We start from the raw sequence: 22000 nt of genomic DNA, 5'->3' as shown, positions 1-22000 counted from the left end.
TCAAATAACTGAACCATATTTTTGGTCTGCAAAAGTACAGATGTAAAACAGCTGGCGCTATCGCTCTCTCTCTCTCGCTCCCTCAAAAACTCCACATCACAAACATTATTCGGTCCAAATAATCCTAATAAGATATCAATGCCGTGTCTGGCAACAGGATCATCACATCATTTTTGGTGAACCCACTTTCTCTCAACCTGCCTCGTCTTGGCTTCAGTGATTTCCTACATTTCCCAAATACTTCTGGAAAAGGTTTCTTGCCGTTTGTCACAGCTGATCCTCTCCCTCTCTCTCTCAGTTTAGCTGTTACTTTGCTTCCATCCAGCAGGTGGCAGTGGAAGACCAACACCACTCAAGTCAAATGGCTTCAAAATTTCATTCTGCAGTGTACCACAGAAAACTGTAAGGTCAGAGTGGATACTCTTTCATTTTCTCTCCTCTCAGATATAACACTGTTGCCATGGTGACGGGAGATGCAAATATGTCTAGACAGGCCAAAACAAAACATGCACCACAGGTTAAACAAATGTTGAATAGTCTCGAATGAACTGAAACACAAGCTACGTTACAATTCCTCAAATACTAACTAAACACATGTTGACATTTACAAGAAATCGGATTATATAAATCACTGACAAAAAGCAGGTGCTCAGCGCTTAATATGAAATATTTATTGTTTTACCAGTAAATTTGCCAAGCACTTTATAAAGCTATGTCACATTCTGTCATCATACATCTTATCTTACAATTCAAAGAGAGGACCAAGAATAAAGAGGACTGGTAGCAGGACCCAAACAGCACTCCACAGGATATTGTAAATTAAAAACTGAGGAATGCATACGATTCCATAGTTTGCCCAAGCATCTAAAAAAAAACAAGCTACGACTGTGACTGTATAGTGGATGAACCAAGAAAAAACACAAACAAGGGAATTTGCTGATGAGTAAACTATAATTTGCGATCCAAGGCGTAGAGACCCATGACAAGCTTCCCAACGCCAACCTCTATTGGAATAAAGCAGTCGTATGTGCGCACCTGTGCAACGTTCAGAGACGCAGTTGACTGATAAAATCCAAATTATACCGAACAAATAAATAACTTTTTCCAAGTCTTTCAAGAGCACAGAACTACAAAGATGGCTTGCTACTGAAGATATCAACATAAGACAACTGTTCCCGGAGCTATTAGTCATATAATTTCCCACATTTTGAGTTATTCTGATTTCCGAACGACTACAGATATACAGTCCAGTCTGAAAGACACAGTTGACATAGACAATGTTAAGTAGGATTATTTCACTAATACGGTTCAGAAGAATTTTGACATCTTTAAACAAATCAATATCAATTGATTAGTAGTAGTAGGACGGATAATCTATCACCACGGAAACCTTTCCAGAATTGGAAACCCCTTTGATCACAAATTTAGTATAGGGAATGACGTGGTCAAAAAAAATCACTTGTGCTTTAGCTGTAAACTCAATCCGTAGCTAAAGACTAAAAACACACCTTTTCAGGCTCCACATGGGCCCATCTTGAAATAACATAAAAAAAATAAAAAAAATACTTCTCAATCTACTTCCTAGAGGTGCGACTCTATTCCTTCAAAAGTTGTAGCTGTCACAGATTGCGTTGCAAAGTTGATTTCTCTACTGTTGACAAAATGTGATATTGTTAAGTCGCTTCGGATAAAAGCGTCTGCCAAATGACAAAATGTAATGTAATGTAGCTGATATCTCTGGGGGGGGGGGGGGGGGGGGTTCTTTCTTTTCAGCAGCATTATATTAAATTTATTTTGAGTCATCCCATCCAACAGAGGCATGAGTAGATAGATGCGAATGAACAAATATTTACATTGTATACACACACATACACCACCTAAAATCATAGGGTTTGCAGTAAAAACGACAGATCCTGCAGTACAAACAACTCACCTAGCTGTGCAGTCTTCCTCGCTACTGCAATGGGTAGAAGAAGATCTAGAGTTGGGTGAAATTCCTCATATACACACATTTCACAATATATTGACACATGAATTTTGAGTTGAGTTGATGCAGTGCCTTAATAACCTGACATTGCCAGATGGGGGCGGCATGGTTTGTTTTCACAAACCAAACCGCTCTCGCAAATCTCGCGAGAGAATCCAGCTTGCGTGCGAGGTTAGTGCCTTAAAGGGATAGGCCAACTTTTTGAGAGATTTGACTATTTGCCATATCGCCCATACATAAACAAGATAAACAATGCCTTTATCGTCACTCTCCGTGCAGTACACACTGTGAGGTACGGCCCTCCAGTTAGTTAGATTCACAAATGAACGGTTAGTTAATGGAACAATTGCATAGCCCCGTTCAAGTCACCAAAAACACACATTTCAACAGCGCCAAAAAGCTGTATGTACATGTTGTGACTCGTGTACGCACCATGAAATAAGAATCCAAAGTTACTCCAAACGGCCATTTTCAAAGTAAATCCACAGACCGAGATCTAACAAAGATGAACCAAACTAAGCAAGCAAGCAACTGAAGTTACTTCCTCATTTGCTTACTTCCTAATTGCATGGCAAACGAGGACGTAACTTCAGTTATACTCTTTGTTAGTTCGGTTACTCTTTTTTTTTTTTTCGGCTTTTGAGGTGCTGTGTGAAATCACTGCGCCTGGCGGCGGCCATGTTCGGAAAGTAGTTCCAGCTATCTATTTACCTTCGAAAATCGGTATTTCGGATTCATATTTCATCACGTGTCACAACATGTACATAGAGCTTTTTTGCCGCTATTGAAATGTGAGTTTTTGGTGACTTGAACGTAGTAGGTATGCAATTGTTCCATTAACTCCCGTTCATTTGGGAATCTAACTAACTAACTGGAGGGGTGTATCTCAACACGATAAAGGCACTGTTGATCTTATTTATGTATGGGCAATATGGCAAATAGGTGAATCTCTCAAAAAGTTGGACTATCCCTTTAAATGCAAGGAAAAGCCCAAAATATATCATCCATACAAAGCAAGTCCAACGGGCAGGCAGACCATGGCAACGGTTTAACTTTGACGACAGACGGTCCGGAGATGAAGGAAGGATGCTTCTTTAACGCCTCGAGGGCTAGGCTTTTAAACATACAAATTGCACACTAGAAACTCCAACCCCCCCCCACCACCCCCGCCCCGTCAGTAAGACAGGCCTGTCCCTGAAGCAGGCGCAGGATTCCTTGCCCGCCCCCCTGCCTTGCTGACCGGCCGGAGAGAGAGAGGGGGGGATGGCGTTTCCAAAAGAGAGGGGGGGGGGGTTTGTCCTCAGAACTCCTCGTGAACATTCCTGGCGTAGTCCATGAGCTTGCTGCCCGTGAAGTATTCGCTGTACTTGAGGATCTCCTCCAGCTCCAAGTTGTGATTCTGGTTCTCGTCCGCCACGGCGATCATCTGCTTGGCTTCGTTCAACGCGTTGTACTCGTTCATCGGGTCCATGTACTCCTGCACACACCGGACGGACAGGGGAGATACAACGTAGACACACTTATGCTCACAAAATGTTTGAAAGACAAGTCTATAAAAGACATCTGCTATAGATGTCTGCCGTCTACACTCGCCAACCCGGACCAGCCTTGTGGCGTGGAGGAGACATGCAGAGAGACACAGAGCCGACCGACCGACCGCACTGCAACCCAAACCAGGAAACACACGGTCCCAATCTGCGATACAATCAGAGACGAACCGTTCTTTCACAGCCAAGGCAACAATATTTTGTTCTGTGAATATTTAAACGCTGAATATCTGAAAAGAGCCTCTACTTTCATAGATTTTGTTTTTATTCTAATTGCTAGCTCGATCCGTTCTTTAGTGATCAACACTTGAATGTAGGTAGCGTTGATTCCGACGTCCGTCTGTCCCACAAAAAGCAGAGAAAAATGCATTTTTGTAAATGATAGTCATGCTCACAGGTCCTCCTGACCCGAATCGAATGTCTGTGAGGGCGGATACTGGCCGGTGTTACACCCAACTATGTAGGCCATGTGATTTGGTTTCCCTTTCTGGCCAAGCCGAACACAGCATACACCAAATCAATCCTACGCTGAAGCAACGCTGAAGCAACACTGAAGCAACACTGAAGCAACGCAGCGCGGAGGCAGTTTCATCTCAGCGTCCTTGTTAACAGCCCCGCCTCTGTTTTCAGACTCTGAAACGTCTCTGACCCTCGCGCTACTTCAGTTGGACTTTAAAACCGATTTTTTTTTATGTTTTGGTCCGAGTGAAATGTTATGCGATCTCTCCTGTTTCTAAATACACTGTATATCTGTACCGCTTGATTTGAACAAGTACAACTCTTGTTATAAGCATTTTACGAAATGTCTATGGGAAAATAAATGGCGGATGAAAATCTCTGGTACAGTGCTGAAGCAGGAAGTGACGTTCCACTTTGGCTCTCTATTAACGAAGCTACAGTAGTAATAGATTTTTGCCAGCTGGCTGCTGGCCTGCATCTGTCTGTCTGAAGGAAGGACGATGACTGACTAACAACCCTCAAAATATTGAGCTTATTTCTAGCATGCCTTCGCGTCCTCGCCTTGCCCACTCATTCAACTGAGCACCGCCACAGAAGAACCTTATTATAGTAGTGCGATACATAACAGACTGGACCTTGATATTTTAGAGATACCGACAGGCAAGCTTCAGATAGCGATGTCTTCCCCACAACGGATATTACAGCCTTTGGAAATAGAGCTATTCACCTACACGAGAGACCAAAACAACAAGAGACTGTTGCTTTTTACGATCTTTCTTTTGTACCCACCTCCAGTTCGTCCATGGTTACGATGCCGTCATGGTTCGCATCGATGACGTCCTCAAACTCCTTCTTCCTCTCCCGCACCCAGTCGTCGTCAATGTCCTGAGCCTGCTGGTTCTCCACAGTGCCCATGGGTAAGGAGATGAACTCGGACAGCGTCAATTTCTTATCGCCATCCTGGTCTGCCAACAAAGCACCATAAACCCATCTAATTAACTGCTGCATACACCATAAGCCTCGTCACGCTGTAGAGAACATGGCTGATACAAACATCCATAAGCTGTTGCAAAAAAAACAAAAACAAAAAAAATTTGACATCAATCATTTTCCACATAAATTACGATACATACAATGTAAACAAATGAGATAACTGCCGAGAAGAGTGGGAGAGCTTTTATACGCCTCTAGACTGCATTTGTGCCTCTGGGTCGGATTTCACAGGGAAATAGGCCAGATTGCTTTACAGCACACAGCAGGAGGAGGGCTGCTGTTCTTCCAGCACCAACGCTTTCAGGGTTTCCTGTTATGGAGTGAAAAGTCGATGGAAAAATCACTCTCAACTCACTTACCCCCTTAAGTGTACCCTCTTAAGATTAAGTGAAAAACCTTGACTGAAGAAGCAGCAATATAGCACTGCTTCCAGTCAACCATGGTCTCATTTGTTTATGGTAATACCGACGTAGGTAAAACAGTTTAAAAAAAAACCCGACACGCACCTCTCAATACCCAATAGGAAAATGAAGGTAGATGAGAGAGATCTAGACACCAAATGGCTATTTGATGTGTGGATCTGGGTTTTCACTGAATTGTGTTGTTAGGCAACAGTTTGGAACCCAGCTTATGTCCTGTCAGTTATTGTACTAGCAAACACTGCAACAGGAAGTACCTGCATGCTGGGACTGGGTGTCCTTATTGTTATGAATAAACCAGTACAGGATGAGCTTAACTGGCTTATTCTAATACATGGCTATACAACAGAGTTACCTGTGTAACAACAGGCTAATAACAGAATTCATCATTGATGGAAACACAGCCACTGATAATATATTGATTTAAACCGCCAACTCGTTACAACACCAGTACGCAGCGGTGCAAAATTAAGACCCGGGCAAGCTCAAGATTCATATCGTTAGGTGAAGAAGACGTACCTAGGTCGCGAACGATCTCCTTGACCATGTATTTGAGCATGCCTCTGCTGTGCTCCGGGTGGAGGAAGGAGAGGAACTCCTGTTCGTTGAGCAGCTGGTCGGCCGGGGGGTTGTCGGCCTGGAACCAGCGGTCCTTCAGGCTTTCCAGAACCTCCTGAGCTGCAATGACAGAGAGACACCACAAAATGTTTGAGACGACACGGTGCAACTCAATACCGTTGTTGTTTTTCTCCAGACAAACGTGACATCGACGAGAACGTCAGGTCAGCAGCGTCTCCTCTTCATAACTGCGAGATGATTCAGGCTTTCGAAAAGAATAGCGCGTATTGTTCTCCACTTACTTTCCTCGTCCACTTTCAGATCTTCGTTATTCTTTATCTTCTCGTCGACTTCTTGCTCACTGAATCCTTTGCTGGCCAGAAACTTGACTCTGTATTCATCCCATGTCACGTGACCTATGGAAAAATAATCAATTCGGCATTTTGGTTGACTAGCGACGACACAGGAGGCATTCAATCTGAACTTAATTGTGACAGAGTGTGGCAGCGCACAGACCACGAGCCTGATAAGCCCCACGATAAAACGTTGGCGCTTTCAATGATTAACCAAGATGAATTTCCGCTCATAAATCAAGCCGTGAACCTCCTTGAGGCCAGGAACAGACTCAGCAGGACTGTCATGTCCGTCTCACCGTCTCCATCGGGGTCGACTGCGCGGAAGCTCAGCTTGTTCTCCTTCACGGCTTCCTGGAAGTGCTCCTCCGTCTTCTCCATAATCCAGCGCTGCATCTCCTTGGCACTCACGCTCTTGTCTTTGTTGAAATCAACTCTGTGGAAGGAGAAGATACCTTTTAGTTGCTGCTTTTTTTCGGAATCCCCCCCCTGGGGAGAGCCGTAGACTAGCACCATGCTTCCCCCCGACACATGCGCAGTTGCCAGCCGCTTCTTTTCACCTGACAGCGCCGGGGAGCTTCACCGGCAGGACGTAGCACGTGGGAGGATCACGCTATTCCCACCAGTTCCCTTCCGCCCCGACCCCGACCGACCAGGGGAGGCGCTACTAGTGCAGCGACCAGGACACATACCCTTAATCCGGCTTCCCACCCGCAGACACCAGCCAATCGTGCCTGTGTGGATGCCCGACCAAGCCGGAGGTAACACGGGGGCGCGAAACCTGCGACCCTCGCGTTGGTAGGCAGGCAGGGAATTGTTTGTTTATTGTTTGTTTATTTATTTAAGAAAGAGGGACAATGCACATTAATTAACATGAGCACGTGAGTCCATCATGTAAATGTGTCAGATTTAGCCATACAGGCAAATTTTCATCTGCAGTCCCTGGCAGGTTGATGTTATACAGTATCTACTGCTACACTCAACCTTTTAGTTGCTAATTGCCTGGAGCTTTGAAATATTAACCATATCCTGTCGCCTGTAACGACCCATATACTGCATTATGTGGTTGGCTCGTGTCCAATGTGGCACTTTTGTTTAAATGTTCCTCGCACCAATACCGTTAACACAGCCGCTCCATGACCGTATAAGGTCAAATAAAGGAACAATAAATGAGGATTTGCCAGTAGCTTGCTCCCTGACAAGAGACATTTGTCAAGTCACAGAAGAGGATTAGTATAAAAAATATGGACTGACTTTTGCCTCAATAAATCAGCCTCTGCGCTATTATAATGGCTCTCAGCTTTGCAATTGTATATTGTAAGGAGAAATATTTATAATATATAGCTATATAGCTGGTGCATATAGCAACTTAGCAAGTGTGCAGTGCAGTCCTTTTTTCAGGAACACAGGTAGTACACTAGGCGGTCGTGCGTCAGCCCAAGTTTGTTCTTTACTTCAAGAATGTGACCCCTATATCTGGGTTGTGCCTTGTAGAAGAATAAAATGACTTTCAGGACATAAAAAAACTATCCAGCCATGCATGCATGTAGCATTATTGTGTCGATTATGTACATTATTTTCGAGCCTCACTCAACTTATACCTAGGGTTGTCAAAAGTATCGATAAAAGTCAATACTAAAAATTTGAAATGGATACAATACTCATTTGCAACTGAAAAATCTAATTTACCACGGATTTCTCCCTCCGTGTCATTGGTGGGTATCTTTTGCTTCAACAAGTTCAAAGTATTCTGATAGGTTGATGACTAGAGCAGGTGTAATCTGCTGTGTTATGATAGGCTGATGACTAGAGCAGGTGTAATCTGCTGTGTCAGGTCAAAGTTTTTAATGAGTTTTATCAGACCTAGATTATGGAGAAGCGTGCATCTGTCCGTCCATCTGTCTTTGTTTATTTTTTATGCCTCTTGATGTGTTGTCATCCCCCCCGCGTGGTATCGAAAATGGTATCGAGTATCGATATTTTCCTGGGTATCGGTATCAAAGTAGAAATTCTAGTATCGTGACATCCCTATTTATACCACAATCCACAACTGGATAAAATGTGTGCAGCCACTTCAGAAATTACATAACTTTAGAATGAATTGGTCGGAGTAAAAACCATGATACATCATGATTTGGCAAGTAAATATATTTTCAAATGGTTATTCTTTTCTGCTTAGTTTTAAATATTTGGGGTTAGAAAACAACATTGTGACTTGCATCCATGCAGGCATACAACAATCCCCTATTTGTAGGAGATTATAGTCCATAGGTTAAGGGATGGCTAGCTTTGCATAACCACTGCTACAATACAACTGTGTGCACTCCAAATGCACTCAGATATCACCCTGTTGATGAATCTCTTGCACCTGTATAATAGTTCTTCGGATCAGTGATGTCAACATTGCTGTGACGCATCTGGAGCCAAGCTGCCTCACAGCAATGTTGAAAACCCAGATCCTCCTGGGTCAGGAATGCTGCCCCTCATGAGGCCCGAGGGCCCATGTCTTACTTGGTGAAGATGTCAATAAGCTTCTTCCGGTTCCTCCTGGGCTCAGAGTCCTCCTCAAACTCCTCCAGCTCTTTACCCAGGAACACCTCCTGGTGGAAGTCCTTGTTGAGGTGGCCGTCCATCTCCAGCTTGACCCCATTCAGGTGGTCGGGCGGCAGGATCTCGTTCTCGTCCTTGCCAGTCGGGTTCTTATCTTTGAAGGCTGACATGTTGGCTGGCCGCGCTTGGACATCCACGGTGTGGAGCAGGAGACACAGAAGCAGGGACACAGCCAGGTGTCTGCAGCACACTTGCCTCAGAACAGCCATGATGGTTATTGCTTACCCAGGTGCCCTGAAGAGTAGGGGTAAACACAGCATGTGATTATGTCACTGTTGACATTGTGATGTTATTGTGGCATTATCAACTGTGACACCATAATGTCAACATTGACATAATCTGTGCCATCATAATGTCAAAGTTAAGTAATCAACACCATGCAGCGTGCGACCTTAACATGAAGTTATTATGTGGACGACTGGACCCATTAAAAAGTATGTCCTTTAGCTTCATTGCGCCATAACATTAATGACGCGTTCAGGTCCCAACATTTACCGTAAATAGGACCTGCCCCACACTAGAAAAACGTCACGTCAACTTCCTAGTTCCTATTGCTATTGTGGTGAATTTCGCTGCTCTGCTTGCTTTGTCTATGTTTGCAAGCGGTAGCGTTAAAACATAAGAATCCACCTGTTTCGGTAATAAAAATGATTTTGGATGCGGGCTTGCCAGTTGAAGCAAAGCAAATGTCATCGCATTCTTACGTTTCTTCCTACATGACCTGAACGCAGCACGGTTTTTGACAGTACTAGCATTGACGTATTAGTTCATAACGTGTTACCTAACATTATGAAACTAACTCACACGACAAATCGTAAATACCCTGTTAATTTAGCTTAGTAAGTTATCGTCAGACGCGATCGTTTTATATATGGGCTAAAGTGTGGCTAACACAAGCAGGCTAACAACGTCATTAATTTGCTAACACGCGATGACGAAGGGCACAGCCAAGGATGACCAGACCAACCTGTCAAGCACGCCGACTGAAGCAATCTCAGGCAGCCCCGGAGGGCAGATCAAAGAGTGAGTGTTGGAAATGAGAGATGGCTATACTGTACAGTAGGCACCAGCTGAGCTAACGTTAGCTTTCTGTTAGTCAGCAGAGAGCCAAGAACAGACCTGCTTCCAGGAAAGCTGCTGTCAGACTAGCTAACGTAGTTCCTTCCCGTACACGTGGCTGGTGGCTCATCCGCAGGACTTCCAGATGTTTCTAGGTGAAAATGCAGCTCAACCAGAAACACTGCTGGGGTGATAGCAGTTAATAACAGGTCCTTTGCCGATGTTGCCGACTCCAGCTTTCAGTTGAAGTTGCTACTGCTAGCTGCTCTGTCTGTTTGCTCTACCAACGTGTCAAGCTGGTTAAATTAAGAAAGAACCTCGTCCGGTCCGGCCATCGCTTTCGAAGTAAAACCCCGTATGAACGTGTTCGCAGTAGTACGCAGTACAATACAAAAGTGAAAATAAATGTGATCGGCTCTCGAATTTCACTTGCTACGTTACATGTGGCGTTCCAGCAATAAGCTCTGTGGGTATCTTTATGGGTGCATTTGTAGTAAAATAACACTACAGAAAATCCATCATTCTAGCCTATTTTGTCTTGTCTGAAGGTTGTGTCAAGTCAGCCAGAATAACCCAGTGACCACTAAGGGGAGGAGGTCATTGTGAATTTTGGACTGTCTAATAGCATAATACGGCATTTCAGTGGTGGCTTATTCTGACTTGACATAGACTTTACACTTACACAACTATTTTTCCACTACTGTAAGCTAAATTAAATGTTCTTTTTGGCTGTTTTATAACTCATCCGATATTAATTGAATGTAGTGTGTACCATGTACTGTATGTTCTGCACCGTTCTGCACACAGGTTCTTTTTTCGCAGCCAATCCAAATAATACATTTTTATTTTGAAAGCAATTTCCGGCCAACTCTGGTTAATTTGACGTTGCTTGACTGCTGTTGCGTTATGTTGCGTTGCAGAGGTTCCAACAGATACAGGAAGTAGAGCCCGAGGATGGAGCCATGTTGGAAAGGTAATATTCAATTTCTGTACTCCAAGCTGCTGCCTCTGGGTGGCACTGTGTTCAAATCTTATATTTGTTCTAAAATAGGCATGGTTAGTCTATCCATGGCGTGAACATCATAGATGTAGCCAAAATGGTCAAATAATAGCATGATCAACTGGCAGCCGAGCCAACATGTCATTTAGGCCTATATGAGAGAGATGGCTTAATTGCTTTAAAAACGTTTGAGTTGATGGTTGTGGGAAGTTATTTTACTGGAAGCTGAAATACATTCCTGGAAATATATCTATTCAATCAGTTAATTTCCCAATGTAAACTTATGACAAATCAGACATCTTGTTGTAACTTTTGAGTTGATTGTGAGAAGTTTATTTACTGGAAGGTGAAATATACATTCCTGGAAATATAGGCTATTCGATCAGTTAATTTCCAAATCCAAACGTGTGCCAAATTTGACATGTTCTTGTACATAAACGCACAAAAGACAAAAGGTACAACATAGCATAGCCTATATGCTCTGTACAACAGTAGGCCTATATGTAACACAGCCTGTATTCATTCTTTGGCAGTTTTTCAAGTAACATATTGTACATACAAGATATTCCCTGAGGGTCACAAAAAAGTGCATAACTTCTTTTCTATTGCTTGGATCTAAACATGGGGCTTTGGTAGAGGAGGCTAATCTATTGAGCCAAAATGACAGACACTCTCAGGAAAGATACACACGCCCTTACACACACACATCACATCACACACACACACACACATCACACACACACACACAGGTCGTCTGCCAAAGAACCTCTCCAGCTTGCTACAGAGTCGAGCATTTCATCTATGAGATAAAACAGGGCTGGATACACCAGTGGGGTTGCCAACAGAAGCAAGGACAAGGAGAGAGAGAGAGAGAATGAGAGAGAGAGAGACACAGACAGAGAGAGGGAGAGAGAGAGAGAGAGAGAGAGAGACACACACACACACACAGACAGAGACACACACACACACAGACAGAGAGAGAGAGAGAGAGAGAGCGGGAGGGAGTAAGAGTGATGATAAAACTCCAGTGTGCGCCCTCCTGTACGCTCAGCTCAGTCAGAGAGCAGAAGGAGAGAGAGTGAGTGCAGCAGCTAGCGGAGCAGAGCAGGCACACAGGGACCTACCACACACACACTCTCAACAACACTGGGCTCTCTGACATGAAACCTGCAGCACATGGCCTTGGAACTTGATGACTTGTAAGCCGCCCGGGACAGTCACTAGAGAGCACCTTGAGCTGTTTTGGCCAGAGGCAGAAAAACACACATTGTTACTGTCTGTAGTACCGACAAAAAAGTGTTGACGTTTTATGTTTTGTGATAGCAGTGAGCAACCAGCTGCTCAGGCTTCAAGGAGAGAAGAAGAAGAAGAAGAAGAAGAAGAAGACCAAAACTGGACCTTATCCAACTTCTCTGGGACTTTGTTCACTCGGCACCCCCTGTGGGCACATGGTGTGCGCGCGCACGGACAGATTGATCTGGACTGCTGAACTGCATCATTTTGACGGGAAGCCCAACTTTTTTTTGTGGATCGTGCCATTTTTCCAGTTACCACCACACCGATTTGTCAGGGTGGACCCCACTGCTCAGCAGGAGAGAGGGGGGGAATAGAGAACATCGCCATCCATCTCTATCCCAACAAGGCATCCCCCCCCCCCCCCGTACCCCACCCTCAGCTTTGGTACGCCCCTCCTCTCTCTGCCTCTTCCTTTGCCCCCCTGTTCACCCCCCCCCCCCAACCACCCCCGCCCGCCCCCACCCCCCTCACCCCCCAACAGAGCAGAGAGCGTGAAAAATCTCACTAATGGGTTTATTTGCCCGTCAGATCTGCGCCGATCTGTCATTCCCTGGGACCATTCTGCCTGACACATTTCATAGTTGAGTAAGCCCCTCTTTGGCTTTCTGGCTGGAGTCGAGCTGGTGCCTCCTGCCTGCATCGTGGTGCTCGCTGGCTGAGAGCTCATCAAGGAGAGGAGAGCAGCAGCAGAGCAGCCAGTCAGTCAGTCTCTGGGACAGGGAGTCCCCTGAAGCTGCATTCCTCCAGGTTCCTTCCACCCTGGTTGGGTCCTGCATCCAGCACAGGCTCCTCTCCTCCCCCCCCACAGCCGCCCCTGGTCTCACCACCACCACCACCACCAGGCAGATCCTCCACACCGAGAAGATTCTGCTTGTCCCCCCCGCCCCCTGCAGGGATTTCTCCTGGTGCTGCTGACTGACAGAGTGTGTTGAAGATGTGGAGGTGTGGGGCCGGGCCTCTGGCGGTGCTGGTGGCTGCAGTGTTTTGGACTCAGTGTGTCCTCCTGGAAGGCGTGGAGGCCAAGAAGGAGCGGAAGAGGCCAAAGGAGGCCACCCCGCCGCAGCACACGGAGGCGGCGTACAACGCCACTCTCTCCAACAGCGAGGAGGTCGGCGTCAGCGTCGGCAGCGTCAAGGTGGTAAGTGAACACTCTCTGAATGTTTGACTTTAAAAATCCCTATTCTTAAAGATATGCGTGTTGACATTTCAAGGCTGTAGATTGACATCAAAAGTCTATCATTTATGAGCGAATCTCTCACGGTAATACTACCATTTCATAAGCAGAACAATGCAGATAGAATGATAAGGATAAAAGCTGAGATTTTTTTTTTGACATGATCAAATGGAATGCATTACGACTTGATAGATGTGTGTAAGTTCTTGTCAGCACAGGTATTACTGAGGGCTAAGTAAGTGTGGCGAGGGTTAGGAGAACGCTCGGAGAGGACAGGTGTGCCCCCGCCAGGGTCAAACCTCAGACACCCAGACGGCGCAGAAATGTGTGAAACCCTTAAATGGATGACTTCCGGAGGAATGCCAGGAATGTGCACATCTAAAGGCCGATCAATGCGTCAATTAGCGCTCGCAGCGGGTGTCTCCGCCACCCGCTCTCCAGCCGGTGCGAACCAATCAGGACGCGGGGAAGTGTTGTGATGAATCTGGCGTGTCGAGAACTGACGTCTGGCATTGTCTAAGAAAATGTGAGGCAAAAAAAAAACCCACGGATGGCTGGTAGTATCTGCCCGATGGATTTTAAGGTTGATATTGAGACAAGTAGTAGATAGCGCTAACTTTCAGAAAAGATATCATTATAGATAAGATATGATTAGATAAGATACAATTAACTATATCGCTGAGAGGAACTTGCAATAATTGATACAATGTTCTCATCATGATTACCAGTACACAGATTCCTGTTGGCTAGAGCCAATTACCCCCATGTTGACCACTGTTCACTGACGACAACGATAACCGCAGAACAAGGTTGTTTTCACGAGAAACGTGTTCGTCTGGCAAAACTGACATTTTTCAATAACAGCAGTTGACCTCTGACCTTGTTATTTATTGGCGTATTGCTGGTGTTGCATATTTGCGGGGGTGTCCAACAGGATATTGGCTTTGCTTTCGGCCCACCCATTGTGTTGGCATTCTCATATAACCCTCACTGGCCCATATACCCAGCATCCACCCTCCAGCTCCTACCAGGCAGTCTGTGGAATACTACTGCTCACCTCCACCCAAGCCGAGCAGTGAGCTCCTCTCTGTGTGAGCTCCTCTCTGTGTGAGCTCCTCTCTGTGTGAGCTCCTCTCCTGTGTGAGCTCCTCTCCTGTGTGAGCTCCTCTCTGTGTGAGCTCCTCTCTGTGTGTGAGCTCCTCTCTGTGTGTGAGCTCCTCTCTGTGTGAGCTCCTCTCTGTGTGAGCTCCTCTCCTGTGTGAGCTCCTCTCTGTGTGAGCTCCTCTCTGTGTGTGAGCTCCTCTCTGTGTGAGCTCCTCTCTGTGTGAGCTCCTCTCCTGTGTGAGCTCCTCTCTGTGTGAGCTCCTCTCTGTGTGTGAGCTCCTCTCCTGTGTGAGCTCCTCTCTGTGTGAGCTCCTCTCTGTGTGTGAGCTCCTCTCTGTGTGAGCTCCTCTCTGTGTGTGAGCTCCTCTCTGTGTGTGAGCTCCTCTCTGTGTGAGCTCCTCTCTGTGTGTGAGCTCCTCTCTGTGTGAGCTCCTCTCTGTGTGAGCTCCTCTCTCTGTGTGAGCACCTCTCTGTGTGTGAGCTCCTCTCTGTGTGAGCACCTCTCTGTGTGTGAGCACCTCTCTGTGTGAGCTCCTATCTGTGTGAGCTCCTCTCTGTGTGTGAGCACCTCTCCTGTGTGAGCTCCTCTCTGTGTGTGAGCACCTCTCTGTGTGAGCTCCTCTCTGTGTGAGCTCCTCTCTGTGTGAGCTCCTCTCTGTGTGAGCTCCTCTCTGTGTGAGCTCCTCTCTGTGTGAGCTCCTCTCTGTGTGAGCTCCTCTCTGTGTGAGCTCCTCTCTGTGTGAGCACCTCTCTGTGTGAGCTCCTATCTGTGTAAGCTCCTCTCTGTGTGAGCGCCTCTCTGTGTGTGAGCTCCTCTCTGTGTGTGAGCTCCTCTCTGTGTGTGAGCTCCTCTCTGTGTGAGCTCCTCTCTGTGTGAGCTCCTCTCTGTGTGAGCTCCTCTCTGTGTGAGCTGCTCTCTGTGTGAGCTCCTCTCTGTGTGAGCTCCTCTCTGTGTGAGCTGCTCTCTGTGTGTGAGCTCCTCTCTGTGTGAGCTCCTCTCAGTGTGAGCTCCTCTCTGTGTGTGAGCTCCTCTCCTGTGTGAGCTCCTCTCTGTGTGAGCTCCTCTCTGTGTGAGCTCCTCTCTGTGTGAGCTCATCTCTGTGTGAGCTCCTCTCTGTGTGAGCTCCTCTCTGTGTGAGCTCCTCTCTGTGTGAGCTCCTCTCTCTGTGTGAGCACCTCTCTGTGTGTGAGCTCCTCTCCTGTGTGAGCTCCTCTCTGTGTGAGCTCCTCTCTGTGTGAGCGCCTCTCTGTGTGAGCTCCTCTCTGTGTGTGAGCTCCTCTCCTGTGTGAGCTCCTCTCTGTGTGAGCGCCTCTCTGTGTCTTTAAGAGACACATTGTAGCTGCTTGTGGCTGGGCTGTGTTTATTTGACTTGCTTTGCCCTGTAAAAGCAGAGGCTATGAAGGCTGACCTTGTGTCAACCCTCAAACCTGCTGAAGATTGCACCCCATTCTCACCCCCCCCGGTCCCACAGGGATCTCTCCCCCGTTCCACAGGGAGTGGGGTGTCTCTCCCCCCCATCCCACAGGGAATGGGGTGTCTCCCCCCCCCCCCCATCCCACAGGGAGTGGAGTGTCTCTCCCCCCCGTCCCACAGGGGGTGGGGTGTCTCTCCCCCCCCGTCCCACAGGGAGTGGGGTGTCTCTCACCCCGTCCCACAGGGAATGGGGTGTCTCCCCCCCCCCCCCATCCCACAGGGAGTGGAGTGTCTCCCCCCCATCCCACAGGGAATGGAGTGTCTCCCCCCCCCCCCCCGTCCCACAGGGAGTGGGGTGTCTCCCCCCCCCCCGTCCCACAGGGGGTGGGGTGTCTCTCCCCTTCCCCCCCGTCCCACAGGGAGTGGGGTGTTCCCCCCCCCCGTCCCACAGGGAGTGGGGTGTCTCTCCCCCCGTCCCACAGGGAGTGGGGTGTCTCTCCCCCCGTCCCACAGGGAGTGGGGTGTCTCTCCCCCCCGTCCCACAGGGGGTGGGGTGTCTCTCCCCCCCCCGTCCCACAGGGAGTGGGGTGTCTCTCACCCCGTCCCACAGGGGGTGGGGTGTCTCTCCCCCCCCCCCCCCCCCCCTCCGACAGGGAGTGGGGTGTCTCTCCCCCCCCCCCCCCCCGTTCCACAGGGAGTGGGGTCTCCCCCCCCCCATCCCACAGGGAGTGGGGTGTCTCCCCCCCCCCCCGTCCCACAGGGAGTGGGGTGCCCCCCCCATCCCCCCTCGTCCCACAGGGAGTGGAGTGTCTCCCCCCTGTCCCACAGGGATGGCTGCCATGATGTAACTCCTGGGAAAGTGAGGTGGGCAGCAGATATTTAAAGAGCGCTGGCTACGTTGTTCCCAGCCCATTGACTCTGTCATTCACGGGCCTCGTCTGACTCCGCTGTGTCTGGGACATCCGATAGGGGCGGTGCGGCCCCCGAAAACTGGGGCAGCATGCCGTGTAAGCCCCTCACAAAGCCTCATAGAAAGGGTCCTGAAAGAGAACACCTCAGTGAGGATTAGCCCCCCCCCCCCTGTTCCCCCCCCCCCACCCTCCCCATCACTAACATTCTTTTCATCTCATCTCCCACAATCAGAGGGTAATGACATAATCACTCCTAAGACGCAGTGTTATGCCAGATAGCGTCTGCGCCAAACATTGTCACCTCTGATGATGAGAAGCCGATGCTTTTAAGCCGAACATCTTAAGGTGCGGGGGAAGATCGAGCGCGCTCGTGTGTTTTGGAGGTTTGCACTTGTCGGTGCCACTACCGACCCGCGGTTCTGCTGGTGAAAAAGTGTGCCACACACCACGCAAAGTGGCAAAATCTGCTTTTCTTGGGTCGTTTGTACGTTTATCCCATTACACGTCTGTAGCTTTTATGTGCTGGAGAAAACAACACGTCTGTTGGAGCTGCCTTGGCAGGATCTTTGTATTCTTAAACAAGCCAAAAGTTTATACTCCACATTTACATCTCTTTTTTTCCCCCCTTGTGCCCAGTGGAAACAGTGGAAACGCTTTCTTTTGCGATGGCATTCATTTTCTATCTGACCAATCCCGTGTGTGGGCTGCTGTTGGCAGGGCGCAGTTAGTAGACTGCATTCCAACCATAGATTTTTCCATTTGAAATTGATCACAACAGTGAGGTGTGGAGTTGTGCCGTGAGCGGAATTTTTACGAGATGATAACTGAGCTGAATTCAAACAACTGGGAACTCTGTGTTAGTTGGCCAACTTATCCTGTCGGAGCAACATGTTAAATAATGTTAATGGATTGTTCAAGGATGAGTTCACCTGTCTACTCACCCTTCTGATCCCCCCCCCATTTTCTCCCCAATTGGACTTGGCCAATTGGCCAACATTTCCCCCCTGCTGCCCCGGTCGCTGCTCCACCCTCTGCCGATCTGGGAAGAGCCGTAGACTAGCACCATGCTTCCTCCGACACATGCTCAGTTGCCAGCCGCTTCTTTTCACCTGACAGCGGGGAGCTTCACCGGCAGGACGTAGCACGTGGGCGGATCACGCTATTCCCACCAATTCCCCTCCGCCCCGACCAGGCACCCCGATCGACCAGAGGAGGCGCTAGTGCAGCGACCAGGTCACATACCCTCAATCCGGCTTCCCAGTTCCCACCCGCAGACACGGCCAATCGTGCCTGTATGGACGCCCGACCAAGCCGGGGATAACACGGGGGACACAAACCTGCGGCCCTCGTGTTGGTAGGCAGGGAATCTACCGCTACACTACCCCGGACGCCCCGACGGGTAGTCCACAAAACATTTGCGCATTCAGAGCAAAACATTGTTGCAGAATCCTCTTAACTTTCAAACGTTAAGGGGAGAAAAAAACACACACACAAAAACAGAAAGTGCTTCCCTACTGCTCACCTGGAATAATCCAAGTCTCCAGAAGCCCGAGATGCCATAGTTGACTTGAAACGATGTCATTTTGCACCCTGTTTTTTAGCGGAAAGCTTCACTGTAGCAGGCTGCAGTATCCGCCCGCCTTCTTGGAAGCACATAGGTTGAGGCCACGTCTCGTCATAGACGCTGGGTTAGCTGGCTCAGCCTGGCTGGGGGCGTGGTCAGGGTGGGGTAAAAAAACCCGTTCTATCCATTCAGCAAAGTTAGAATTTAGCTGATAGCCCAGCCCAGGCAGACACGATTGGGGATTTAACCACCGCAGTAAACGCACATCTGAGCAGACGTCTTGTGTTCTGCTCTAGAACCCCCAAACCTGTAGTTTAGAGCCGCAGCACCGTCTTTTGGTGAGTCAGCCCATGAGATATATGGGCGGTTTTACCCCACTCGCGCGCCAGCCGTTTAACATTTTGTGGGCGTTCCCAGACATGCGGACTGTCTCTACAAATGGCGTTTTGCTGTGAAACTAAAAAAACGTCACCCCTCCTTTCATCGGCGAGGGCGTGAGTAGATAACGTCAGAATTGTCATTTTTGGGGCGAAACCTATCCTTTTAAACTGCCACGGCAAATAAATCTCGCGTTTCCCCGCGATGATAAACACTCGCAGAGGGTGCCTGTAAGTAAGCCTTATTACTTTCCACTCCAAAGATGAGAGGAATCTGTCATTGTCGAGAGCAGTGAGGGATGTGTGCTCGCTGTTAATTGAGGGAGTCAAGTCAAACATCTCTCCTAGGCATGTTGAGTAATGGCTGGGCTTTGGCCCGAGGGGGGGAGGGTTCTGGTTTCCCCCTCTCTCATCCCTCCGTGATGATGAATGCAGCGGTGTGTGTGTGTGTGTGCGGGGGGGACCTTTCGGATCACCCTGCACACCCGAGACCAAGAACCCAGTCCCTCAGGAAACCGGGCCACTGCGGGGAGCACACACGCCCCTAGTCGGGCGTGACCCCGCCTCTAGTCTGTGGAGTTTGTGATGTCAGGGGTTTTAAAGGGTCCTGCTTATTTAACGTGTCGCAATTGGTTCGTGATAATATAACGCGGTCGTCTTGACAGAGGGCGAAAAAACAAACGATAATAAACAGTCCTTTGTCGTTACATTCTGAAATCGGCAAGTCAAATAAACTGTCTCTGGACGACATTCCCTTTAAGCGCCAGAAGTTCTGTTTTCACACAACAGACATAAGAGGGTCTGTTTTATTTGGATTTTGTTTCATTTCTAATAGCTTCAGATTGATGCCAGATTTAGAGAAATCCCTTAATCTTGCGCCTGATTCTTATCATGTGCTGCTCATGTTGCTTTCGTTCACATTGGAGTCTCGGAACCATAATTTCAAACTGTTATGGTCATTCTGAGCCTTTACAGTTACACGGATCAACTGTGGATTCTAGCAAAGACCGCTAGCGCCGATGAGTCAAAATAAGATGGTCTGTTTGTTTTGTTTTGTTTTGTTTTGTTTTGTTTTGTTTTGTTTTGTTTTGTTTTGTTCTACTGCGCTGGACGATGTGATACATATCAGATATTTCGAAAATGAAATAAATAAATGAAACGCAGCAAAACAGTGCCGAAGTAGTTCAACATTTGAGGTTATAATTTCTTGAGCAGCATTCAGATGAATGATACATGTCATCATTATTTGGCGTCTACTATATCATTTTAGTATCTACATGATGCGTTTTCCCTTTTGGGTAAAAAGGATAGATGAAACCACTTCCTGTAATTACCCTGTAACCGTGTTAGTATTACCTTTCAAATGTCTTTTTTCAAATGTAACTATTTGTAATATGAGCTCACAGGATGGCGGAACAAAGTGCTTACATAATAAAGTACTCCAAAGAAGAAGTAAACTGAACCATCCTATGTACTTATGTGGCGTAGACGAGAACCACAAGGAGCACATCAAAATGCAAAGGAGCCCAGAGTCAGACCGTGGGGTGTACCTACCTACCTACCTACCTGCACCTGATACGCAACTGGATCCACTGTGCTTTTCAACAGCTCACTTTACCTACCACAGGGAAAATGAGCACCCACACCAATTTCAAAGCTATAATTTGTACACAAAACAGATGTGACACAGCAATCAGTTTCTTTCAGCTTATTGATATATATATATATATATATATATATATATATATATATATATATATATATATATATATATATATATATATAAGTTATAAGTTATATATGTTAAAGTTAAAGTCTATATATATATATATGTATATACATATAGTGTGTGTATATATATATATATATATATATACATACACACGCACACGTGTGTGTGTGTGTGTGTGTGTGTGTGTGTGTGTGTGTGTGTGTGTGTGTGTGTGTGATTTTCTTAAGCACAAACATCACATGTGCTCATAATGAATGCATACACACACACATTTGCCTATTAAGCCTGGTTTAGACAACAGTGAAGTTAGCCGAAACCAAACAAAACATCAGTCTTTGGCATAGCAAAAATATATTTTTAAATAACTATATTCCCTATTTGGGAATTGGAACACGACGATTCCAATGGATGTTCCTCAGGAAAATGGCTTCGACTTACCGTCAGCAGCATTTGTTGAACTAATAGCAGCACACACTCATAGGGGTGATAGAGTAATTATGCTTTGCACATGGCGCTTGCCAATTGAGTAATAACACAGTGAGACGAGCACAGAGTCAACATTGCATGCCTAACTGTATTTAGCTCTCCGGCGATAAATCCTCGCGGCCAATCTGCGTCTGTGAGGTGCAGCGGTGGGGAACACGGGGGTGGGATGCATGACGCCTGGGACGCACGCAGGTTACCAGGATCCCCTGGGTCTTACATGGCCCCTGGGGATCCCTGCCTCCCTCGCCAGGATGGGATAGGCCCAGTGTTAGCCCCGTCCGCCCATGCATGGATGACTGCACAGGGAGTAGTACAGGGATAGAAAAACAAGGGATTATGGACGCCTCTCCATCATCCTGTCCAACCTTAAACCTGCCTGTGAGCACAGCGGTGTTCTCCAAACGCCAACGAAAGGTTTCACGTGGCGCTGTGTTGTACATCGCACCGACAGTTTGTATGGATAAGACAGAACAAACCAGATAACATGGTTATGAAAATAAAGATGGCTCCACTCCTCCATCTGGAAAATTCGGGAGCTGCCCCTGCACACCGGAGTAGAGTTTCAGTATCTGTGTCAGCCCCAGAGACAAGTTTTAACAGTTGTGTTTGTGTTTTTGGTGGCATGCTGCCTCAGGGAAATATTTTCCCATTTTATTGCCTCAAATAAATCCAACCTAATTTCCCCCAAACTACATCACAAACATACTTAAAGCGACGCATGTAAAAAGGTTTATTCATAGATTCCTGACCGAAGCTGCTCTTTTCCGGGTAATGTGCTTCTGGGACTGATCAACATTAGATTCACTTAATTGATTCTAATGTTATGCAACACCGGAGAACTTGTGCCATGTTTAGGAGGCAGATTTCATCCCATCCTTAAAGGTTAACTTCACCCCGAAAAACAACGCCGATTCATTTCGCACATGACCTCACACATATCCGGAAACCCGTAAACAG

The 22000-nt window shown here is 47.2% G+C and overlaps 2 protein-coding genes across 3 annotated transcripts in view; one reads left to right on the top strand and one right to left on the bottom strand.

Annotated features, from left to right (window-relative positions):
- Positions 1–648: 648 nt before the first annotated feature.
- Positions 649–10233, bottom strand: sdf4 (stromal cell derived factor 4). Its single transcript, XM_083656594.1, has 7 exons — positions 9894–10233; positions 8828–9160; positions 6616–6752; positions 6266–6379; positions 5925–6083; positions 4783–4958; positions 649–3464 (listed from the first exon to the last, which is right to left on the bottom strand). Exons 2-7 carry the CDS (start codon positions 9133–9135, stop codon positions 3288–3290), a joined length of 1071 nt encoding a protein of 356 aa, XP_083512720.1. The 5' UTR covers positions 9136–9160; positions 9894–10233; the 3' UTR covers positions 649–3287.
- Positions 10234–12770: 2537 nt separating this feature from the next.
- The window catches only part of c1qtnf12 (C1q and TNF related 12), a 54563-nt gene continuing 45333 nt past the window's right edge, over positions 12771–22000 (top strand). For both annotated transcript variants that reach the window (XM_083656863.1, XM_083656862.1), the window contains exon 1: positions 12771–13419. In XM_083656863.1, the coding sequence (XP_083512989.1) occupies positions 13216–13419 (204 nt within the window). In that variant the 5' untranslated portion in view covers positions 12771–13215. The remainder of the gene's footprint in view (positions 13420–22000) is intronic.

Source organism: Poromitra crassiceps (genome assembly GCF_964638095.1).
Source record: "Poromitra crassiceps genome assembly, chromosome: 20".
In the NCBI taxonomy this organism is placed as follows: Eukaryota; Metazoa; Chordata; class Actinopteri; order Beryciformes; family Melamphaidae; genus Poromitra; species Poromitra crassiceps.
Note: the sequence above shows the minus strand (reverse complement) of the source record. Positions and strands in the feature narration are given on the sequence as shown.

Bases quoted from the DNA above. Each gene is read 5' to 3' on its own strand.
- sdf4 (XM_083656594.1), bottom strand. From the start codon at position 9,135: ATGGCTGTTCTGAGGCAAGTGTGCTGCAGACACCTGGCTGTGTCCCTG. The intron at 6,084-6,265 runs GTAAGTGGAGAA...CTGTCATTGCAG, and splicing joins TCTGAAAGTGGACGAGGAAA to CTCAGGAGGTTCTGGAAAGC. The intron at 3,465-4,782 runs GTGGGTACAAAA...CGGTGTGTGCAG, and splicing joins TAACCATGGACGAACTGGAG to GAGTACATGGACCCGATGAA.